Below are 24,858 nucleotides of genomic sequence, written 5' to 3' on the forward strand. Positions count from 1 at the left end.
AAATTGAGAATGTTGTAACCCTCCCACTCCCACTCCCCTTCCACTGTAGTGATTCCGGTTCCAAGTTCCCCCTTCCCCCCCCCGCCCCCTCCCCCTACCCTCCCGAACAGCTGTGTATGACTAAGCCTACTCCGTCCAGCTTACATAAATCTCCAAACAATAACACGACGACTGCTGCAGGAATCTGCTGCCAGTACCTCCCCGAGCTGGACGACTGTAAGCATCCCTGTGTCAGAAGTCGTCATGAGGTTGTGTGTAGTTGCTGTAGTCGTTCTGGTCCTGCTGGCTGGCGTCTGTGACGGCAGGCGGAGACGTGGGAAACGACAACGACGTGTGCAGGGGGACAGGTCGTCAGGGGAGTGGCCATCAACTCAGAACTGGAAATCTTTTCTGGACAGACTGATGGGAAGGTGAGCTTCTGTTTCCAAAATTGGGGGACAAGTACGTCATTACATTCTTTACCTGTGGTCATTGGGTCGAGTTTGTGTTAGGGGTGAGTAACTTTAAAATTTCAAAACTTTAATTTCGTTGTACCGGAATTCACTTTGAACTTAAACGTTGCTGGGATTGGATTCTTTGTTTAAGTGGTATCTATTTGCCTATATCCAAAGGTGAATGAAACGGTTTCAGAGAACGTCACTATTCAAATACTCCCATCTGCGTATTGCGGAGGTTTTTCTCTGCACAATAATAAAACTAATATGATAATGCATCACTTATTCTTTAATATTATGTTTAATAAATACCCTAAATATTTCATAACATATCCTCAAATTTGCAAATAGATATCAATTGCATGCAGTGCATTGCTCGCTATAGTTAAATTTCACTTTCAAATTGACTTTCTTGTGGCAGAAAGGAACTGCTCTTTGTCACTGTGGTTGAAAGATGATATATCAGAATAAGGCTACATAACATGTGATGACATTTTGGGATACGTTGTTCAAAGACGACTGACTACCTTACATCAGGCTTCATGAGTAAATGACCAACTATTCTACATTTCAGCCCGGCAAAAGTATTGTGATAGCTTTAACACAACATTGTACAATAGCTATTTAAAAACCCATTCAAAAGCATAAATGAATTACTGATAGAGTGGATATTCGGACATGGTAATTTTTCACGTTGCTTGTTCCTGCGAGTTAAGATTACACAGGGACATTTGCGACATGTTTACAAGAATTCTAAACGGTTTCCGGCAAGTTGTCTTCTATGACGTCCGTGCTTAGAAAAAAGGAAAGAAAATGGCCTCCAGTTTTTGCCGACTTTTTGCCGAGTCATATTTCCAAACTAACATGCCCGAAGTCAGTTCCGAGAGCCACTCTTCGGCTCCAGTCCTCTCTTCAGTTCTGTAACTAAATCCTTAGCAAATAAACAACTTTGTGTCGGGGCGAAATGTTAATTAACATATGTGCCATTTTAGAAGCAGGATGTTAGGGATAATTTCACGGTGGCAAATATTCTTTCATAAACAGTTCAGTGAGTGCGAACGCGTAAAATGCAATAACATCGAAAGCCAAAATGTTTTGAATCCTGGTTTTAAACTCCCTCCACTTCAGTGTCGGGAACTGAAGTAGTCAGACTAGTCATGTCGTTCAAGCAGCGTTATCTGTTTACAATGACGTCATTTCCGGTTATTAGATATAAAGCCAGCTGTTTGAAGTGAACCCCCTATAAAAACACCATAACAGGCAACTTAACTTATTTAACTTAACTCCTAATGCTTTTGTATGAATGTAACGTATTAGTTACAAGTGTTTGTTATCTTATTCAGAATAATTATACTGGCCATTCAAAATAAGATATTCATTACCGAATTCTAATTTTTAGCAAAACTCATGCACATTAACGCTATTACAGAGTTTGGGGGAACATACGGAGCTTAGTGCAAATATTTTGACAGGATTATAATTCACGCTCCTTGCTAAAAAATCTCTGTTTCTCATACATTAATGAGGCGATTGGGTAACCAAGTTGTTAATGTGATCACTCGTCAAGCTTAAACACCTGGGTTCGATTTCCAAAATGGTTTGAATATTTCACGCTCAATCATGATGTTCTCCCATTGCTGGAACTTTTGTAAAAGTGGCGTAAAAATATAGTCCTGGATTTAGATTATTGTAACAGATTAAATTTTATGGGCCCTTATTCAATTACAATTGTAGAATCCAAAATAATCCTCAATGAGTTCGAGTACTTGCTCTTGTAGTATAATTGGATCCATAGTTCATGATAAGGCACTTCCGTGTTGCTGGTGAACTCTGACCCCTCATCACTACACATCCTGGGAGTGTTTACAAACACGTCGTGGGGTTCAGCTCCACTCTAATGTAGTTCTCCCAACTGCGCTCCATAGGTCACAGATATGAAGCCAAAAAGGGGGCGGTCGTGTAGCCTAGTGGTTAAAGCGTTCGCTCGTCACGCCGAAGACCCGAGTTCGATTCAAATGGGTACCATTTTGTGAAGCCCATTTCTGGTGTCCCCCGCCGTGATATTGCTGGAATATTGCTAAAAGCGGCGTAAAACCTTACTCACTCACTCCAGCTACAAACAGTCCTTTTTCAATTTCAACAAAGCCCAGATAGGTTGTATCCGAGTCTTTTTCGAATTAATGTTATTTGCCCACACACAGAGCAAGACTCCATTAGTCAACGCTCACAAGACAAGGGAGATAAATCAATTTTAAAAAATTCAGACCTTATGTATGCCATTGTTTGTGAGATGATTTGGTTAGCGTTATGTACAAAGGGGAGATAATCCCGTTTTCATCATTTCTTAACAATGAATGAGTGAGGGTATAAACCACATGTACTTCATTTATCTTAAATGTCAGTGTCGTGTCGGAAATCACCCTGGTGGCATCCACACCAGGATAACAATAATAGGGCGAATCTGACATGGTTAGGGGACGTAACTCCTACCTATTTCCAACTAAGGGACTTTCTGTTCTAAACATGTAGCAATGAACTGCCGTGTGCAAAAGAAAGTATACATCCATGTTTGATGGTAGCTAAAATGAAACAAACAGTTGTTATTCGATTGTGATTTATACTTGATACGAGAATCACATCTGTGTCTTCAACCTTAAGGGGGCGGTCAGGTAGCTTTGTGGTTAAAGCGTTCGCTCGTCACGCCGAAGACCCGGGTTCGATTCCCGACATGGGTACAATGTGTGAAGCCTATTTCTAGTGTCCCCCGTCGTGATATTGCTGGAATATTGCTAAAAGCGGCGTAAAGCCCAACAGCACAACTCCAGGATTGATTAATCAGAATCAAGTCTTTTAGTTCCCGCGACTGTTTTAGCCTAATAACGTTTTGATAACGTTTGTAATTTTTGGTTCAAATGTCAATTTTCAAGTGTATACTTTCTCTTGCCGGCTGTTTATTTCCAAGTGTCAAGAGGGCTTAGGTTTCAAACTATAACACATAAAACAAATATACCTCCCGATTTGTATCGCCTTATCAGCGCGATAACCCCATCATTGCCACGGACTCTCACTACCTTGTGATGCTTGTGATCTGTTGGGATGTATTTCCCCGTGGCCAATGTGTCATAAATGTTATCTTGTTTATAGTGATAACCCCCTTGTTAACTAAATATTATGTAGATAACGCTCGTTACGAGTGGTTCGTTTTTTCCTGGTGATAATTAGTTGAGGTATCAGTCATGACCGTGGAGCGGAGTATAAAGCTCGAAATACGTTAGGGATCGAAATACTCGACACCAACGTCTCATCAATGCGTAAAAACCTCTTGTTCAGAGTTTGCATATGTGTGTAAATTTACCCTCATTATACCACCCCATATTTAGCCCAACTTAACTTAACTTATTTAACTTTCATGATTTCAACATCTCCTCGGAAACCACAAGGTCCATGTGGCAAAATCTGAATGTATGAATGATTTTATTCATTGTCTCTAAACGGACTTTGTTCCGATTATAAACACGCAAGCAATATTTTTCAAGCGAGCATAACCCCTTTGTGCCTATGAGCATATTGCTAATTTCAAATATTGCATATTGCACTTCATATGGAGTTTAATTATGGGGTCTGTTCATACTTGCATGCTTACATGCATAAAGAGAGTTCCTGTACAATGAGGTACCTACAGTTCTGACTTGTGTCCCAAATCAGTGGAACTCTCTCTCTCTCTCTCTCTCTCTCTCTCTCTCTCTCTCTCTCTCTCTCTCTCTCTCTCTCTCTCTCTCTCTCTCTCTCTCTCATAGCGGTAGTCATGAAGACAGAAAAAGGTGTTGATACCGTGTCATGTTGCAGACTGGGCACCCGGAAGTATGGTTTCGGCCTTGGCCAGGACGAGGACAGTGTCTTTAACTTCGACTTCGGCTGGAACCAACCGTCCAGAGACTGGTGGAAGGGGTGAGTGACCAACACACCTGTGGCTGGATTCAAACCCGGAATAGTTCCCGTATATACGTGTGAACAACACACGTTATTTTCGAATTGTTTCAAACATGAACATTTCCAAAATATAATGTACAGTAATATATTTTTCATTAATTTATTTTAATTTTCATTATTATGCAAATGCTAAAAATTGATAGTGTCGGTGACTGACAGGAATATACCCGCTGCGCTAGCGGTTTTAATCACCGACGTATATACACGTAACCATCCTAACGGTTATAATCACCGACATATATAGATGTAACGTTGAGCCTGAAGGTTATAATCACCGACATATACATGCAACGTTGAGCCTGACGGTTATAATCACCGGCATATACATGCAACGTTGAGCCTGACGGTTATAATCACCGGCATATACATGCAACGTTGAGCCTGACGGTTATAATCACCGACATATACATGCAACGTTGAGCCTGACGGTTATAATCACCGGCATATACATGCAACGTTGAGCCTGACGGTTATAATCACCGGCATATACATGCAACGTTGAGCCTGACGGTTATAATCACCGGCATATACATGCAACGTTGAGCCTGACGGTTATAACCACCGGCATATACATGCAACGTTGAGCCTGACGGTTATAACCACCGACATATATACACGTAATGTCCAGTCTGACGGTAATAATCACCGACGTATGGACACGTAACGTCGAACCTGACGGTACTACTGACCGATATATATATTATACCCATTAGTCGAACTTGGCGGACACTCAAGACCAGCAGGTATAACCGCTATGTCGAACCACACGATACCACTGATCGACATTGATGTACCTATTAACACGCAGACTAGATGTTCGAGAATAAGATTTTATAGTAATAATTCGGTTCCATAATTCCAGCAGTACAGAACTAATTCTTTACCACATATGCATGTGTCAAAGAATCACGTGACCCTGTTCTCTTTCAGCCCCAACGTGTGCCTCACCAAGACGGATGAGGAGACGAACACGACGGTGACAGGGGTTGGGACCATCGCCCGTCACTTTAGCTTCCACAGTCACGTATGTGACGAGACCGAGTCTGCCTATAAATGCACCATCACGTGAGTATATGACGTCACCATCACGTGGTGATAAGGCGTAATTGAATTATTGGTTTTCCAAGAGGAAGAAGAGCGTTGAAGATGACATTGATAACAATGGGCTCTTCGAGTTCACCGTTTATTGAGTGCGATGTTGTCATTTTGTTCTGACCTCATCTTCTTCAGGTCAAAGGTCATGGACAAGCAGAGGTTGGTGACGGAAGTGTACGAGTGTTGCCGTGGATACGCGAGAAAGCAAGCTGAATTTGGCTGTCCGAGAAGTAAAGGGTTTCAGAATAAGACTAAAATAAATAATGATTTTCTTACCTCGAATCTCTTCATTATAAAGGTGGAATATGTTCTGCGAACTTTTATCATTCGAAATTTACCCCTTTCGGGCCATTCCGAGACTTTCCGAAAATGACTGGATAAACTTTCTGTAGGTCAAGGAACGATGCGAATGGACAGTGGAAGTAATTCCTTGTTTAAGGTGTTTCTATTTTATCAGTAATGATGATAATGATGATGATGATGATGATGATGATGATGATGATGATGATGATGATGATAATAATAAGAGTAATCATAACTGCCAGAATGAGACATGACATGACATCAAGGTGTTTGGGCGACTCCAAACAACCTGAGACTTCCAGTTGGCATGAGAGGCGGTCGGGTAGTCTCGTGGTTTAAGCGTTCGCTCGTCACGCCGAAGACCCTGGTTCGATTCCCAACATGGGTACAGCCCATGTGTGAAGCCCATTTCTGGTGTCCCCCGCCGTGATATTGCTGGAATATTGCTAAAAGCACGCACACACTCACTCACTTACTCCAGTTGGCCTGGGGCCTGGCAATGTTGGTCTGCCACAGTAACTCGAATCACGACCATGTTGTAGAGGTGCAGCTGAGGGACCTGGTGGGTACAATCCGGAATCTGGGGCTCACTGAGTTCCTGCGTGCTGCTGACAGCGTGTCCCTCACTGAGGAGTTGAGACAGGGGAACTTCACCCTCTTCGTCCCAGAAAACAAGGCCTTCACGGACCTGACCAGCGCTCTGCCGGAACTGAAGAAAATTATGCCGAAGGTATCTGACATGACCGTTACTCTTAATCCCCTATACGGACAGAAAGTGTTTTCATTTCTTGATTGACATACGATTTGTTTGTTTGTTGTTTAACGCCGTACTCAGCAACATTACAGCTATATGACGGCGGTCTGTAAGTAATCGAGTCTGGACCAGACAATCCAGTGATTGACAACATGAACATCGATCCACGCAAATGGGATACGATGACATGCATCAACCAAGCCGGCCATCCGATCCCGTTAGTTGCCTCTTACAAGCATAATTGCCTTTTACGGCAAGCCTAGGTTGCCGTAGACTTATTCTACCCCGGATCTTCACGGGTTGCATATTGAGTGACACATATTGAGTGTGATGCATGTCGGGTGTGGTGCACGTGGAGATTGATGCATATTTCGTGGTGCATACCGAGAGTGCACCAACCATGCCCTCCCCCAGTGTCTCAGTTGAGGCAGGAGTTGTTTGTTTGACATCAGAATCTGTTTCAGAAATATGCCAAGGCCACCTACAGGCTGCTTATTATTGAGTTTGGCTTTCTCGTTGAGTACCAGTAAACTGCCAGACTCGTTCCCACACACAATAGGGGGTATTTAGTAGAAAGCCATATCCCAATCAAACAAGGACAGAGCCCAGTACAGCATACACCACACAGCATTCAGCATACGACATTCATTATTCAGCATACAGCATACATCATTCAGCATAAGGCATACACCATGCAGCATACATCATTCAGCATACAGCATACATCATTCAGCATGTATCATACAGCATACATCATTCAGCATGAAGCATACATCATTCAGCAAACAGCATACACCATTCAGCACACACCATTCAGCATACAATATACAACATACAGCATTCAGCATACAGCATTCAGCATAAGGCATACATCATTCAGCATACAGCATACATCATTCAGCACACAGCATAAAAAGCATACAGCATAAAGCAAACAACATTCAACATACAGCATACAGCATACAGCATACAACATTTAGCATTCAGCATAAAGCATTCAAACCTTGTTAAATTTTAATTTTTATAATCGATTGATGTCATGTCGCAGCCTCAAAATAAGGGGTAATCGGTAAGATTTCTAACGCCGCTTTAAACGATATCACAGTTTGCTGCGGAAGGACGCCCGAAGTGAAGCAGTCGCTCAACATTCTGGTGTAACCCACGAGCACGGGTGTGGTGGCGACAAATCCGGGACTCACACACACACACACACACACACACACACACACACACACACACACACGCACGCACACACACACACACACACACACACACGCACACATACACACACACACACACACACACCCGTCATAGGATTCTTGAACACGCCAAGTCTATGCGACACTACACAGTGGGTTGCAGTGCCCTAGATGACTAGGCCACACGTACCTCCAGTGCTATCAGTGACAGTATTGATGCAATCGTGTCTCTTTTAACTTTGAAACAAAGATTCCATTTGTGACGATTCCCAAAAAAAACTGTATTTCCCTCTTAACTCGGGGATCATAGGAAGTGACAACCTATTGTTACACTTGGAGATCACAGTCGACGTTAAGTAGAAATTGTTACTTACTTGTTACAGTCTGAATACAAAGTAGACACGATTTATGGATGACTTCTTTAGCAAGACAGTCTTGTATGACAACGGTATAAGGGCCTGTATCCATATATTGTGTCTACTTTGTCATCCGTCAACTTCTAAGTAATGACCTTATAATCAAACAATTTAGTTTGAATACATTTTAATACATTTTGACATTGATTTTCAGCGCTATATTCAAGCGTTACTCACCTGTTCTCACAAACCCTTAATCAAATCCCAACATCCATCTCTTGCAAGGTCGGTCCTGTGGTCTGATATGTTTAGAGTTGCGTCCCTTGGATTTGCCAGGATCCCCTTGTTGTTGGTTCAAACCCCAGATTGATTCTTGGTTTGTCAGCACCTTAGACGTGATCATCTGTTTCAAACGTCTTCGACTTGTAGTACTGAAGTATCGTTTAAAGTAGCATTAAACCATTTCATGTATTCACCCACGTTTCTAGGACATGCCAAATGTGGTGATGGTGTCCAAGCCAGTGTCCAACCTGGTGTTGACGGACACTCAGAACCTCCTCCTGGGCCACATGGCTTCCGGTCAGTACAAGATCAGCAACCTCCAGGACGAGCAGCTCGTGGAGACCGGAAGTCCATACAAGTCCAAGGTCAGGGTCAACTTCTACGAGGGTCCACAGAGGGTAAGTGTAGCGACACGGATATGAGTGTTCATGTCATACTTTGTTTACGACACGAGTGTCTAAATTCCGGTATTTCCCGAGCGAGAGCGAGAGTGTCGTTCTGTTTATGATGTTCTGTTTATTACTGAAGAAGAATTTTAGTGTTTACCTATTAGGACAATCGCAACAGCAGCGGAACCACAATTTGTTGAATGACGTCAACAATCTTCAGCTATGAAGTGTGACGTTATTCCGACCTAAGATTTGCATGACGTCAACAATGCCGTCCGGATGACGGAAACAATACGCTGTTGTCTCGTGATGTGGTATGATCCTAGGGCACGTATAATTTTATGAACCCCGAACCCCGAACTCGACAATATGAAGCAAAGAATAAGTCACAGTGAGATTTGTTTACAATCAGTGCCAAATGGTTAATACAGTCTGGGAATGGCCGTGTTAGGCCATGTAACCGGCAAGTGCATTCAAATGGTCTCAATCAACCTCATGGCTGGCTGATCGTGTCAACTGTTTCACCATGCACATTTTTTACCTTTTTTAATGAGGGGCACAAGTAACCCAGTTCACTGTAGAGTTGCGCCCCTTAGACGTGCCAGGATCCGCTGGCCATTGGGTCGAATTCCAGAAAACGAACTTTGTTTAATCGGCACTATAAACATGCTCTGTGTCTTCACCGTTAACTTGGCACTGTGTTTCTCAATGAACTGTCTTTGTGTGGTATGAAACTATCTCAATTGACACGAATCTACTCATGGGAAGAGTAGTGTCGGTGGATGTGTAAGCACGAGTGGTCTGTGAAACTCATAATTTAGAATTCGAATCCCGGTTCGCCCCGATTATGTTTCTAGGTTTGTCAGCACCATGCCCTTGTCGTGGATTTCACCGAAGTGGTAAACGTCTAAGACCTTCATCACTTCGGGCTTTCCTCCCACATTAAGCTGACACGCCGTGATATTACTGGAATACTGTTAAAAACGGCCTTAAACCCAACCTACTCACTATTCTGATAATGGTTTTACTAGGCTTTTAGCGATATTCCAGTAATATCACGGCGGGGCACATCAGAAAATGGGCTTTGGCATGACGAGCGAACGCTTTAACCACTAGGCTACCCGACCGCCCCTTCTGGGTTTGTGAGCACCTTACACATGCTCATGGCTTTGGACAAGTCTTGAACTCCTAAACCTGCATCACTCCGTATTTTCCTCCAACATTAAGCTGACGCTCCGTGATATAACTGAAATACTTTTCAGGCGGCGTAAATCCAGACTCACTCGTGAGTGAGTACGGTTTAACGCCGCTTTTAACAATATTCCAGTTATATCGCGGCGTGTCAGCTTAATGTGGGAGGAAAGCCCGAAGTGATGCAGGTCTAAGACGTTTACCACTTCGGTGAAACCCACGAGCACGGGTATGGTGCTGACAAACCTAGAAACATAATCGAGGCGAACCGGGATTCGAACCCACAATCATAGGTTTCTGGCGTGCCCAAGGGACGCACAGCGAATCGCGGCGCCTTACACGACTTGGCCACCCGTGCCTCCTCTCACTCAGTGACAATGTTATATTTTATGTACTCCACACAGCTGATGACGGCTAACTGTGTCCGAGTCAAGACTGCCGACATCGTGGCCACCAACGGCGTCGTTCACAAGATAGAGTCGCTACTGCAGCCTGTCACTGGTACCATCGTCGACATCATTAGCAAGTCGCCACAGTTCGGCATCCTTAAGACCGGTCAGTGTATGGTTGTGTTGGCCAAGCTTTCATGTCAAGTCATATGTAGAGGATAAAACACGCCTCCGAGGTTTAGGTTGAAAATGTTTAACTGCGAGCGAGGGGAAAAAACAGGGAGGCGTGTTATAACCAACTTTTGAACCGTCTAAATCCAAGAAATACCAGCAAAAATAAGAAAAGATCGACATACCTTATAGTGAAACAATACAGTGTATCGCGGCATAAAAGCGTGCGAGAGAGAGAAAAACACGTGCAGCATGGACTAGCTGGAGTCATGGCATGATAAATTTAAAAACCGCTTATGACCTGCCTCGGCATTCGTGACCACCTCGTGTTATTCCGGGACAAGCCGAATAGCGACTCGTGCCCCTCTCATGGCCATTTTTGCGACCGGGTTCCGTCTTAGCGCAAACGGGCATACCTAAAACAATTGTCAACTCGTTGCGTAATGGTTCACATATCTTTCCCCATATATCATATATATTTCAGCTGTAACTTAAAGCACATCGGGACATGCATAATTTTAAAGTATGAATGAACACATTTAACTGTGTCTTGGGTATATTTTTAGATGCAAGACATGTGTAAAATCAAAAATTATTTCTGAGGGATTCTTTGACGAAGAACTTGAAATCATACACGCATTCTGATTGGTTTGTCGTATTTTCGCACATAACATTCATCGACGAGGGGACGAGTCTTCTTGCAGGTTACGGAAAGGGGCGAGTAGTGACGAATGCTGCCTCGGTAGCTCAGTAGGAAAACAGTGGGAAACAAAACTTACGATATGCGAGGTTGTAGATTCTATTCACGTCATGGAATTTTCTTGCAGATTAAATTTGTGATTTTTAACCAATCATCAAAAAGTGTTCACATAAAGAGACAAGTTCATTAAACGTTAATTTTAAAACCTAGATGTTACAATTGAAATGTAAAACCTTAAAGCAGGTTTAGAAGTGATCTATTTCAAAAACAAGGTTTGGAAGACAATCGCTTCAAAGACGGGATTTGAAGATAAGCGGGTTACTAGGCGTACCCGAGGATGTCAGGAACCTAATGAAATATAGGGTGATACGGTGATAGATTTGTAAAACTGATTCAACACCACTACTACAGTAAACTACGGTTATAACGAACTCAAAGGGGCCACTAATTTTAGTTCGTTATAACCGTAGTTCGGTATAAGCACATATACAGCATATATTCATCAAATGGCCGGGACTAAAAATAAGTTCGTTATATCGGTCAGTTCGTTATAAGCGTGTTCGTTATAACCGTAGTTTACTGTACTTTGATGAAATAATTACAGTAACCGTGCCTTAAGGGTGAATAGTTATGAGAATTGTAAAACAAAGGTCGTGACACGTTTATTCCGTAACCATGGACACTGGTTGCCAGGACGTCTAAAGGCGCCGCCATTCTCTCAGCAGAGTTTGTCCCTTAGGTATGACATGATCTTGTAAGTCCAGAAATGATCCAGTGTTTATTTCAGCTTTAGCCCGGGCAAACCTGGTCCATATGTTCCGAGACGAGGGCCAGTTCACACTGTTCGCCCCTACAGACGCCGCCTTCAAGAAGATGTCTCCCCAGCTCCTGGAGAAGCTGTTGAGTGGAGAACAAGAGTGTCTGCAGAGTGAGTGGCCATCTGTACTAGTGAGTCTCCTGGAAGAAGGAGACTATGTGTTTTAGATCCCTGCTTTAAGGCATACAATGTTTTCTCTGAAAGGATAAGAGAAACATTTTTTTTGGACCCGCAACACATGTACAGGTCAGCCAGTAAACACTTACTATTTTTGTAAAAGCTGAGGGAAAAAATGGGGTTTTTTTGGAACAAATTGTTTTTGTGAAAACACTCTCAGGCACCCCCTTCCAGAATAGCAAATGGTCAGCTACCTATCCTTGAACCCATTATATACATGATGAGGAGGGGGTATGGGTGGCCCAGTCGTCTAAGGCGCCGCAATTCGCTGTGCAGAGTTGCGTCCCTTGGGCACGCCAGAAACCTATGATTGTGGGTTCGAATCCCGGTTCTCCCTCATTATGATTCTAGGTTTGTCGGCACCATAACCGTGCTCATGGGTATCATCGAAGTGGTAAACGTCTGAGACCTGCTTCACATTCCTCCCACATTTAGCTGACACGCCGTGATAAAACTGGAATACTATTAAAGACGGCGTTAAACCCAGCTCACTCACTCACTCATAATGAGGAAGTACCATTATGTGACCTTGCTGAGATATATGTCATGTACGCGACGGCGTGGATCCCTCGTACTCATGCTATCAGCGGGTTTGCCTGGTCCAGATTCGACCGTTGTGATATAGATCTGAGCTCAGTATCGTCTGTGAAGTCTTCCTGTACACGTAGCTCTGATCCAGTTCACTGACATGACGTTTTCCATGAATACATCACATCCAAGACCATTTCCTGTAACACTTTGTTTGAGATTTTTTGACATGCTATATTGTCAGGCCCTTTCTTTATACAATCTCATTAAAATCAGATCTAAGTTCTCGCTGCCGCTCAACAAAGATCTAAGGACATCCCATTACGAAGATCTGATTTTAATGAGATTGTTCCTTCATATCACATAGAATAGGGCAGGGGGGTCCCAGTCGTCTTAAAAGCCGCAATTCTTGTATCCTTGTACACAATGAGACCCGTGTTTCAGCTGCTTGTTAATAATGAGACTTGTCTTTCATATCCTTGTAAATAATGAGACTTGTCTTTCATATCCTTGTAAATAATGAGACTTGTCTTTCATATCAGTGTACACAATGAGACCCGTGTTTCAGCTGCTTGTAAATAATGAGACTTGTCACGTACGCGACGGCAAAGATGCTCAACAAAGATCTAAGGACATCCCATTACGAAGATCTGATTTTAATGAGAGTGTTCCTTCATATCACATAGAATAGGGCACGGGGGTCCCAGTCGACTTAAACGCCGCAATTCACCATGCAGAGTTGTGTACCGTAGGCTCGCCAGGATCTTGGGTCAAGGTTTGTCAGAATCATACCTGTGTTCGTGGGTTTCACTAAAGTGATAAAGGTGAAATACCTGCATCAGTTCGGGTGTTTCTCCCACATCAAGCTGACACGCCCTGATCTGAGTGAAATTGTGTTCATGGCAGCGCTAAACCGACCCCACTACCTCACTCATCACATAGCTTGCTGTTATTGCTTATTGTTCTGCTCTGCAGAGGTGCTGAAGAACCATGTTCTACCCAATGTCATCTGCTCTGCGGTCATCCAAGGGCACGCCAAATCTTACAACCTCCTCAACGCCTACATCAACCTCACCCGCGACGACAACGACAAGGTGTTTGTCGACAAGGCACAGATTGTTCAGAAGGATCTGATGGCAACGAACGGCGTCATCCACCTGATTGATGATGTCCTCGTACCCGACGAAGGTAGCCACAACACAAACCGTCGATTCAAACAGCCACTTCCATTAAGTCACTATGGCCTATTTGGATCGAGTTGGACAGTTCAAAATCAAGAGTAACTGTGTGACATGTGACATTAATTGAATTTTATCCCCCAAAAATAATGTCCCCGATTTTTTTTTAAAAACATTTATTTCAGACTGTTGAAAAAAAATATGCCTGTCATAAAAATTAAATTATTGTAAGGTATTTTTCTAGGGGAAAGAATCAGGCTCGTAGTTTTAAAGGAAAAATTATTTGGTTTTGTAACTGTCGCTGAAAATATCTAATTTCGATACAAAATCCCATCCAAGGCGTAGTAAAATATGACCGCCGTTGGTATTCCAACTACATGGAGAAATTATTTCCACGGCCCGTGAAGATCCGGGGTAGAATAGGTCTTCAGCAGCCCATGCTTGACGTGAAAGGTGACTATGCTTGTCGTAAGAGGCGACTAACGGGATCGGGTGGTCAGACTCACTGACTTGGTTGATGCAGGTCATCGATCCCAATTGCGTGGATCGGTGCTCATGATGTCATTCACTGGGTTGTCTGTTCGAGACTCGATTACTTACAGACCGCCGTCATATAGCTGAGTGTGCCGTTAAGCAACAAACAACCAAAACAGTGTCACACACATTAGTGATGGTATTCACACTGTATGACTGGCTTCATCGTCTGTTGCACCAGAACCTCGATCCTCATTATATATTGGTTAGGATCAGAACCGTAAACCTTGATATCAAGCATATGTTACATTCTGCAGGTTAAGGTATTCTGAAATCTTTATATCTAACCACACACCGTCCTTTTCAGCCCTGCGGATAACGGACATTGTTGAGAAGCACGGAGCAACCCTCATCCTTGGCCTTCTGAAAGAGGCTAAAATGATGAATGACCTTCAGAAGGCCAGCAATGTCACCTTCTTTGTCCCCTCCAACAAGGCTATCCAGGTAACCTGTGTTTCAGATGCTTGTATACAATGAGACCTGTGTTTCAGATGCTTGTACACAATGAGACCTGTGTTTCAGTTGCTTGTACACAATGAGACCTGTGTTTCAGATGCTTGTACACAATGAGACCTGTCTTTCAGCTGCTTGTACACAATGAGACCTGTGTTTTAGCTGCTTGTGCACAATGAGACCTGTGTTTCAGCTGCTTGTACACAATGAGACCTGTGTTTTAGCTGCTTGTACACAATGAGACCTGTCTTTCAGCTGCTTGTACACAATGAGACCTGTCTTTCAGCTGCTTGTACACAATGAGACCTGTCTTTCAGCTGCTTGTACACAATGAGACCTGTCTTTCAGCTGCTTGTACACAATGAGACCTGTGTTTCAGCTGCTTGTACACAATGAGACCTGTGTTTTAGCTGCTTGTACACAATGAGACCTGTCTTTCAGCTGCTTGTACACAATGAGACCTGTGTTTCAGCTGTTTGTACACAATGAGACCTGTCTTTCAGCTGCTTGTACACAATGAGACCTGTGTTTCAGCTGCTTTCTACACAATGAGACCTGTGTTTCAGTTGCTTGTACACAATGAGACCTGTGTTTCAGCTGCTTGTACACGATGAGACCTGTCTTTCAGCTGCTTGTACACAATGAGACCTGTTTTTCAGCTGCTTGTATACAATGAGACCTGTCTTTCAGCTGCTTGTACACAATGAGACCTGTCTTTCAGCTGCTTGTACACAATGAGACCTGTCTTTCAGCTGCTTGTATACAATGAGACCTGTCTTTCAGCTGCTTGTACACAATGAGACCTGTGTTTCAGCTGCTTGTAAATAATGAAACCTGTCTTTCAGCTGCTTGTACACAATGAGACCTGTCTTTCAGCTGCTTGTAAATAATGAGACCTGTGTTTCAGCTGCTGGTAGATAATGAAATTTGTCTTTCATATCCTTGTAAATAATGAGACTTGTCTTTCATATCCTTGTAAATACAGTAAACTACGTTTATAACAAACACGCTTATAACGAACTGACGGATATAACAAACTTACTTTTTTGTCCGACTATTTGCTGTAGTTATGCTGTATATATGCTTATAACGAACTACGGTTATAACGAACTAGAATTAGGGGTCCCTTAGAGTTCGTTATAACCGTAGTTCACTGCAATGAGACCTATCTTACAGCTGCTTGCATACAATGAAACCTGTTTATATATTTCAGGCCCTCCCGGAGGAGACTGTCAGCGCCCTCAGGGCCGACCCCGCCCAAATGAGACAGCTTCTTCAGTACCACATCGTCCCTGAACGCGTCTCCTTCAACGCCCTCTACAACAACTTCCTCCTCGACACCTCCAACTCCGACAAGAAGATCAGGATCAACGAATACTCCTCGGTATGTCATGGTGCACGTTAGATATATTCACATTCAGACTGACTTACGTGTAAGTGGGTGTTAGAACCTTTGAGTTTGAAGTACCCCATCTTCCTGAGGCAAGGAAGGTAACTGACTATACAAGTTTCCACCCTTGTCGAACTAGGCTGGAATTTGCAGGCTCGATCGTAGCGCCACCAGTGGCTATTACGAGTTATGTCCCTTCTACTGACCAATCAGATTCCACCTCTCTAATCACATGTAATTGCTTCAAACAAAATGGTGGCGCCCAGACCAGACGACGTGGTCGACAATCAAAATCTATGTTGTAATAAAACGGGCCTTACCTTACGAAGAGCATCAAATCACTTGAGCACCTTGATGAAAAACATAAAAAGATTTGCAAAACATCTGTCCAACCCCATTTGGCGGTACACTTGTTTTGTAAATCCTTCAGTCGACCGAAATAATGTTGAAATCCATGTTGTTTACGAACCGGCTGTCTAGTTCTTTACGCAATTGGGATGCGCTAGACTCGTTAGTCCAGCCAAAATGTAACTCCGGGATTCCAGTCTAGTTCGGCAGGTGTTGAAACTGGTTTATTAAGTCAGTTAACTCCCTTGCCTCGGGAAGATGGAAGTACCCTGCAAAGAAACTTCACGCAAACGTGGTCATTATTATTGAGTGTGCATGAAGTTGGCTTTACTTGTACATGTATGTATTATGGAGACAGCTAAATGATGTCCATAGTAGGTCACGAAGAGTTGCGTCCCTTGGGTACGCCATAACCCTATGATTGTGTGTTCGAATCTCGGTTCGCCCCGATTATGTTTCTAGGTTCGTCAGCACCATGGATCTCGTTGGTTTCAACAAAGTGGTAAACGTCTGAGACCTGCATCACTTCGGACTCTCCTCCAACATCACGCAGTGAAATAACTGAACAACTGGATAATGACTCAATGGTCTGCAAAGCAGATACTATTTCATTCTAGCGATAGCACTTAGCAAATATTGCTTGATGCCACCAAGCTATATCTCCTGTGGGTGGAAGTTGCACAGGATGATAACGTGCAAGGTGATAAATGGACTGTGCAAACAAATTTATACATTGAAAACCTTTTCACATTTCAGTTCCCGTTCGGAACCGACTGGCAGCAGACCGCCCAATGTTCTCCTGTGTCAACCAAGAACGTGGAGTCGTGTAATGGCGTCATCAACATTATCGACAAGGTGGGCCGTCAAGTGTGCGTTTGGAGAAGTTGCTGGCACTGTCTACCCACAATGCATTTGGGGATGTCATACATTGCGGGTTACTCATCTTCCCGAGGCAAGAGAGTTAACTGACTTTAAAAGTCCAGTTCCCACCCTTGCCGAACTAGGCTGAAATTCCTGGGCTCGATCGTAGCGCCAGCAGTTGTTATTACGAGTTATGTCCCTTCTAAGCCTCTCCTATGGGCCATTCAAATTCCACCTCTCGTATCACTTTGCATTTGCTCAAATAAAAAGGTGGCACCCAGTCAAGACGATCTGATCAAAACTCAAGATCTATATTGTGATAAAACGGGTCTTACATCGCGAAGTGCATCAAATCACGTTAGCACTTCCACAAAAACATAAAAAGATTTGTAAAATATCTGTTGACAACGAATTGGCGGTACATATGCTTTGCAAATCCTGCAATCGAACGAAATCTGCACAGTTTACGAACCAGATTTCGATTCTTTGCGCGATTTTGATTGGACTTTGCATAGACTCGTTAGTCCAACCAAAATGTAACTCAATAATACCAGCCTAGTTCGGCAAGGGTGAAAACTGGACTTTGATAGTCAGTTAACTCGCTTGCCTCGGAAAGATGCGGGTTACTAAGAAAACGTCAACTTTATGACATCCTTGAGAGGCATTTAGCAGTTAGAGTACTAAGTAAGAATAAGATATATGGATGAACAACTTCTTTATTACACCTAAGAGCGACGTTTCGGTGTTGGTTCTTACACTGTTATCAAGTTTGATTGCTTGATAACGGTGTTAGCACCTACACCGAAACGTCGCTCCTGATTGTAATGAGGAAGTTGTTCATCCATATACATGTCCTTACTTAGTACAACTTTATGGATAACAACTTCTAGTTTATTGCACGTAGCATGTATATTCTTATACCCTTGTTAAGCTGTAGTGACTACAAGTGAAGAGAAGTATATGTGATAAGCAGCAGATTGAGTCTCAGCACAGTGTCAGAATCTACATCGAAACCTGGCTCTATGCAATAAACCAGAAGTTGTTATCCATAAAGTTGCACGTTCCTATATGCTCACCAACCAGATTGCCAGTCAAACATCATGGGTTATGTTACCATAGGCGTGTTGCTTAATAAACTGTGAGTGAGTTTGGTTTTTCGCCGCTTTTAGCAATATTCCAGCAATATCACGGCGGGGACACCGGAAATGGGCTTCACACATTGTACCTATATGGGGAATCGAACCCGGGTCTTCGGCGTGACGAGCCAACGCTTTAACCACTAGGCTACCCCACCACCCTCAATGAACTGTGAGGCAGGGCAGCATGATCCTTGTCAGGACAAGTCGTGTCCCTAGAAATATTGGCTATAACACAGAATACCGGTTACCTTCCAACATATTGATAAAAGTGTAACGGTTTCTAAGTTTTTTCGCCAGAATTTTAGCCGCCTCGCTTAAATAACAACTTGAAACAAATGCTACCGTATGTAAATAGTATTTTACTTTCCAAAGATAATGAAAATACTACGCTTTCGTTGAAATGTGTTCATGTCCAATTTTCGATACCCTTGAATTGCTTCGGTATTCAATCATATAAAACCTTACAAATACAAGCGGGGTATATTTCTGCTTATTTTGAATTTGATCGTTTTTATATTTAAAAATGGTGAGTAGCCTCAAACAAAAATGACGGGTGGGTATCCAGTATTCTGAAGGTGTACCGAAATATTGAAAGGCGCATTTCAAAATGAAGCACATCCTTCATTTGTTGGCAGAAAAGGAAGAATTTGAACTATAAGATGAGAGTAGCACCTTTGACGAGCGAGAGTATACCTGATTTCATAAAACTTACGTTACCATTATTTATTAGTTTCTGTTGAAACCTCAAGCCTTTTTGCACAGTGTTATAAGGTTCTTGACCTGTCAGCACAATCGTACCCGTAGGTTTCATTTATCAGAGGTCAGTGGTCAGTGCCATAAATATAAAGCTATCAAGCGTAGTACATTAACATCACATGATTTAAATAAATTTGCAAACGTGATATTACCTTTATAATATTTCTGTAATGAGGTAAAAAAAGCACAGACTTCCTCTCGCTCGAAAGAGTAATTTCATTGGTCAGCTATTTTGATTATCATGCTATTCAAATTGAGCTCCAATCAAAGCTATGGTAGCGAATGAGTGCAGGGTAGTTATCCTAGGAGTATGGAGCTATAATGTACTGGATATTCGAAGATGGTACTTTGCGCTTTAATCCCAAATCACCCATAACTGCAATTATATGACTAAAATATTGTTTATAAATCATGAAGATTCAGCGTTTTCCCCATTACCCCCAGGTGATGATCCCGCCTACCGGCAACGTGATTGACGTCCTGGCGCTAGACTCGCGCTTCTCCCAGCTCGTGGGCCTCATCAAGAAGGCGGGCCTGGCTGACCAACTCCAGGGTGACGGGCCTTTCACCGTGTTTGCCCCGACCAATGAAGTGAGGGACAACATCATACGTCGTTTTTCAAAAAAATGTGTTCACTCGGCTATTTCTTTTTGGATATTAATATCCGGGAAAATATGTTTATGATGTCATGACGCAAGATCAGGAAGTTTCATTCATTGGAGTTTGGATCCTAAAGTTTATCCCATTAACTGAATGATTACCCAGGGACACTGTCTCAGTGTCACACGTGACACGACCAACATCGACACCTAGACTTCACTGAGTGAGTGAGTGATTATGGTTTTACGCCGCTTTTAGCAATATCCCAGCAATATCACGGCGGGTGACACCAGAAATTGGCTTCACACATTGTACCCATGTCGGGAATCGAACCCGGGTCTTCGGCGTGACGAGCGAACGCTTTAACCAATGGGCTACCCGACCGCCCAGACTTCACTGAGAATCTTTAAAGGAGTTGTTTCTGTCAGTATAGATTAAAATTCACCCCAGCTGACAATGATGGTGGTTCTAAAGTCAGATCACTTTGGTTTTTAGAAGCTCATGCTGTTAGTAATTTCACTCAAGCACTTGTTTCATAAGTAATTTAAAACATTCTAAGGTACTTAACTTTTCTCAAGGTGTATATAATAGTCAAGTGAGAAACATATTTTACCTTATATCTAAAATCACAGAATCAGAATCAGATAGCACAGTTCCTCAACCCATACATGACATATATATGTAATATATAATGATATGAGTGAAAGTAACCCTTTGGCCGAGATAGTCGTGATCCCCATACTTTAACACAATGAGTGAGTGAGTGAGTATGGTTTTACGCCGCTTTTAGCAATATCACGGCGGAGGACACTAGAAATGGGCCTCACACATTGTACCCATGTCGGGAATCGAACACGAGCGAACGCTTTAACCACTAGGCTACCCGACCGCCCCTTTAACACAATGACCCACGATAGTAGAGATAGGGAAAATCCACTGTGGGTCTTAGGAACTGGTCATTTATGAGTGGGGCGGGGTGGGGCGGTGAGATTGGTCTTAGAACTGTATATTTTGCTGATGCCCTCATATTATGTAACATTTTTTCATGTTCCCCACCCCCAATACTTTACCAGTCCCCTAATCTGATTGCTTCAACATCAATGTCTCACTGTCCCCAGGCCTTCAAGGCTCTCGGCAAGGACGCTGTGAAGACGTTGCGGAATAACACCGCGGAGTTGAGGTCGGTCCTGAAGAACCACCTGGCCAATGGTAGGTAGCACTGAATATAAAAAAACTACTTATTTATTCAGGGAAGGAAAAAAATCTGTTTTTTACAAACATTTGGGTCAATGACGTAAATGACCAGTGAGTGAATGTTGTTTTACGTTTCGTCATCACGACATCACGGGGTTCTGTAAACGGGTCAAGGCTGTGAGAGGCATACGATAGATCATGTGTGTTTTGAGAAAACTGTAATCAATAATCCTGGATCAGGGCACCATGTCACATGATCAGTCATGCTATCACACATCGTTACTATCCTGTTTTCTCAATCGACATTTAACAGGTACTGGGGATCTCTTTTAACCCGGGATTTTAAGGTATGAGTGAGTGAGTGAGTGAGTGAGTGAGTTTTACGCGGCTTTAAGCAATATTCCAGCAATATCATGGCGGGGGTCACCAGAAATGGGCTTCACACATTGTACCCATGTCGGGATTCGAACCCGGGTCTTCGGCGTGACGATCGAACGCTTTAACCACTAGGCTACCCGACCGCCCCTTTAAGGTATGAAACAGTATCATATCCTGGTTCGAATGGCCTTAGCATCACACGAAAGGTTTCAGGGGAAAAGGATGGGGTTCTTGTTGACATCAATAGAACAGTGGCATGCAGTCTAGATACGAGATCCTAGTGTATTAGTGATGAGGTGAGGTGAAATGGGGATTAACGTCGCTTCCAAGATTTTTGCACTTTATAGCGACTTGCATCCACGTGTGTGTGTGTGTGTGTGTGTGTGTGTGTGTGTGTGTGTGTGTGTGTGTGTGTGTGTGTGTGTGTGTGTGTGTGTGTGTGTGTGGCTACTAGTCAGTCCTGATGTCGATTTTATAGTGCTAGCCCACTGAAATACAATGCCGCAGTAAACATAAATACCCCACTCAGGCACAGTATTCTGACTCCGAGCCGACCAGTCCTTGTTTTAGCCCCTTAATGCCGCCAGACAGGGTAACAACAAGTACCATCTTTTAACGTATTTTGGTACGACGTGGCCGGGGATCGAACCCCGGACCTGCTCTCTGGGCGGACGCTCTACCACTAGACCACGGAGGCGGTCCCTTGAGTAATAGTATGAACGACACATTGATTGCAATATAAAACGTATCACCTCTTTCCCCCACCAGATGCCCTGTGCTGTGCAAGCATCTTCAAGAACGGCTGGTACGGAAGTCCGAGACTCAGGACTGTTGGGGGCGAGGTGTTCCGCCTGGAGCGACGCAGCGATGACTACATCAGGATAGGCTCCGCCATGATCACCGAGTGCGACCACACCGGCAGGAACGGCGTTGTCCACGTCATCGACCGCGTGCTCGTTGAGGGGGAGAGACAGCAAATGCTATCGAGGCTGCTCGGGAGGGGCCGTGGGGACCGGAGGAGGGACCGCAGATGGCGGCGACATTTCTCTCCCTAGGAGCACCAACCGACCAGTAGCAGACAATTTGGTTACCATGACGACAAGAACCGAATCCAATGCCAAATAACTGAGACTTCAACTGCAAGATCAGTTTGTGTATCAGCTATGTTCGGTTTGATGATGTTGAGGGAATGTTTGTCTTAACTTGGCCTTTGGGTGGAAATTTACTTCATTGTTTCTTGCATTCTGACATGTCTTCCACCGCCATGTGTTCTACAGCTAGGTGATTTACCGCAAGGTGTTTTACCACCAGGTGTTCTACAACCATGTGTTCTACCGCCATGTGTTCTACACCTAGGTGTTCTCCTGCGAGGTGTTTACCACCAGGTGTTCTACAGCTAGGTGTTCTACTGCCATGTCTTCCACCGCCATGTGTTATACACATAGGTGTTCTCCTGCAAGGTGCTCTACCACCAGGTGTTCTACCGCCATGTGTTCTACACCTAGGTGTTCTACCTCTGTGATGTGTCAGGTGTTCTGTCTTTGTTAAACTGCGATCTGCTCTTTTCACATAGAAGATGATCGCCTACATAGGTTAAGGTCGTTGACAGGAATTTATTCTGTCACAACCTATCCCGGGAGACCAGGCTGGCCACAGTTCTGTTCAGGTTCAGGTTCAGGGTTGGATTCAGGTCAAATTCATTCAACATTGACCTTAATTGTAGATGAATCAATTCATTATTACCCTCACCAAACAAAAGCAATGTCTGAGTTTCACACACGGCATGCAAGATGAGTAGATGGTGACTGTAACAAGGCCATGGAGTATAGTCCCTCCTTCACCAGCGTTCTGTACATAACCTGGTGCCTCTGTGCATGGCAATGTTTACCCCATAAATGTATTTCATGCACCTTCGACTGGACAGGGCCCCACCCAGATACTCACATTTATAATCTTTCTAATAAAATGTGCAATTTATACATAGTTTGATCCATTTATGACACTGAGTGTGTGAGTGGTCGAGTGAGTGGGTGAGTGATCGAGTGAGTGGGTGAGTGATCGAGTGAGTGGGCTGGTGATCGAGTGAGTGGGTGAGTGATCGAGTGAGTGGGTGAGTGATCGAGTGAGTGAGCTGGTGATCGAGTGAGTGGGTGGGTATCGAGTGAGTTGGTGGGTGATCGAGTGAGTGATTGAGTGAGTGGGTGAGTGATAGAGTGAGTGGGTGATCGAGTGAGTGGGTGAGTGATCGAGTGAGTGTGTGAGTGATCGAGTGAATGGGTGGGTGATCGAGTGAGTTGGTGAGTGATCGAGTGAGTGTGTGAGTGGGTGAGTGATCGAGTGAGTGTGTGAGTGGGTGAGTGATCAAGTAAAGGGGTGGGTGATTATTAAGTGGGTGAGTGATCGAGTGAGTGTGTGAGTGATCGAGTGAATGGGTGGGTGATCGAGTGAGTTGGTGGGTGATCGACTGAGTGTGTGAGTGATTGAGTGAGTGGGTGAGTGATAGAGCGAGTGGGTGATCGAGTGAGTGGGTGAGTGATCGAGTGAGTGTGTGAGTGAGTGTGTGTGTGAGTGATCGAGTGAATGGGTGGGTGATCGAGTGAGTTGGTGAGTGATCGAGTGAGTGTGTGAATTGGTGGGTGATCGAGTGAGTGAGTGGGTGGGTGGGTGATCGAGTAAAGGGGTGGGTGATTAAGTGGGTGAGTGATCGAGTGAGTGGGTGATCGATTAAGTGTGTGGGTGATTGAGTGAGTGGGTAGGCGTTCGAGTGACTGGGTGAGTGATCGAATGAGTGAGTGGGTGATCGAATAAGTGGATGGGTGATCAGGTGAGTGGGAGGGTGATTGAGTGAATGGGTGATCAAGTTATTGGGTGACTGATGGTGTGAGTGATTGTGAGGATGATCGAATGAGTGGGTTGGTGATCAAGTGAGTGGGTGGTGATCGATTGAGTGAGAGGGTGATTGAGTGAGTGGGTGATCGAGTGAGTGGGTGATTCAGTGAGTGGGTGGGTGACTGAGTGAGTAACTCAGCAATATTCCAGCTTTATGACGGCAGTCTGTAAATAATTGAGTCTGGACCAGACAATCCAGTGGTTGACATCATGAGCATCGATCCACGCAACTGAGATGCAATGGCATGCATCAACCAAGTCAGCGAACCTGACCACCTGATCCCGTTAGTCGCCTCTTATTTTAAGGCAAGCATGTGTTGCTGAAGACCTAATATACCCTGGATCTTCATGGGTCACGAGCGG

The 24,858-nt window shown here is 43.8% G+C and overlaps 1 protein-coding gene across 1 annotated transcript; it reads left to right on the forward strand.

Moving 5' to 3' along the window:
• Nucleotides 1-120: 120 nt before the first annotated feature.
• LOC139480421 (transforming growth factor-beta-induced protein ig-h3-like) lies at nt 121-23,583 on the forward strand. Its single transcript, XM_071263489.1, has 15 exons — nt 121-410; nt 4,281-4,382; nt 5,355-5,489; nt 5,655-5,749; nt 6,365-6,552; nt 8,620-8,811; nt 10,398-10,548; nt 12,041-12,181; nt 13,751-13,963; nt 14,795-14,931; nt 16,154-16,324; nt 17,435-17,533; nt 19,879-20,025; nt 21,153-21,243; nt 22,375-23,583. Exons 1-15 carry the CDS (start codon nt 244-246, stop codon nt 22,659-22,661), a joined length of 2,316 nt encoding a protein of 771 aa, XP_071119590.1. The 5' UTR covers nt 121-243; the 3' UTR covers nt 22,662-23,583.
• Nucleotides 23,584-24,858: the final 1,275 nt, after the last annotated feature.

This window comes from Haliotis cracherodii, unplaced genomic scaffold, assembly GCF_022045235.1.
Source record: "Haliotis cracherodii isolate W230 unplaced genomic scaffold, xgHalCrac1.p SCAF_4, whole genome shotgun sequence".
Taxonomy (NCBI): Eukaryota; Metazoa; Mollusca; class Gastropoda; order Lepetellida; family Haliotidae; genus Haliotis; species Haliotis cracherodii.

Excerpts from the sequence above, each read along its gene's own strand:
- LOC139480421 (XM_071263489.1), top strand. The coding sequence starts at position 244 with ATGAGGTTGTGTGTAGTTGCTGTAGTCGTTCTGGTCCTGCTGGCTGGC. Across the intron at positions 6,553-8,619 it reads TGAAGAAAATTATGCCGAAG|GACATGCCAAATGTGGTGAT; the intron begins GTATCTGACATG and ends CCACGTTTCTAG. Across the intron at positions 13,964-14,794 it reads TGTCCTCGTACCCGACGAAG|CCCTGCGGATAACGGACATT; the intron begins GTAGCCACAACA and ends CGTCCTTTTCAG.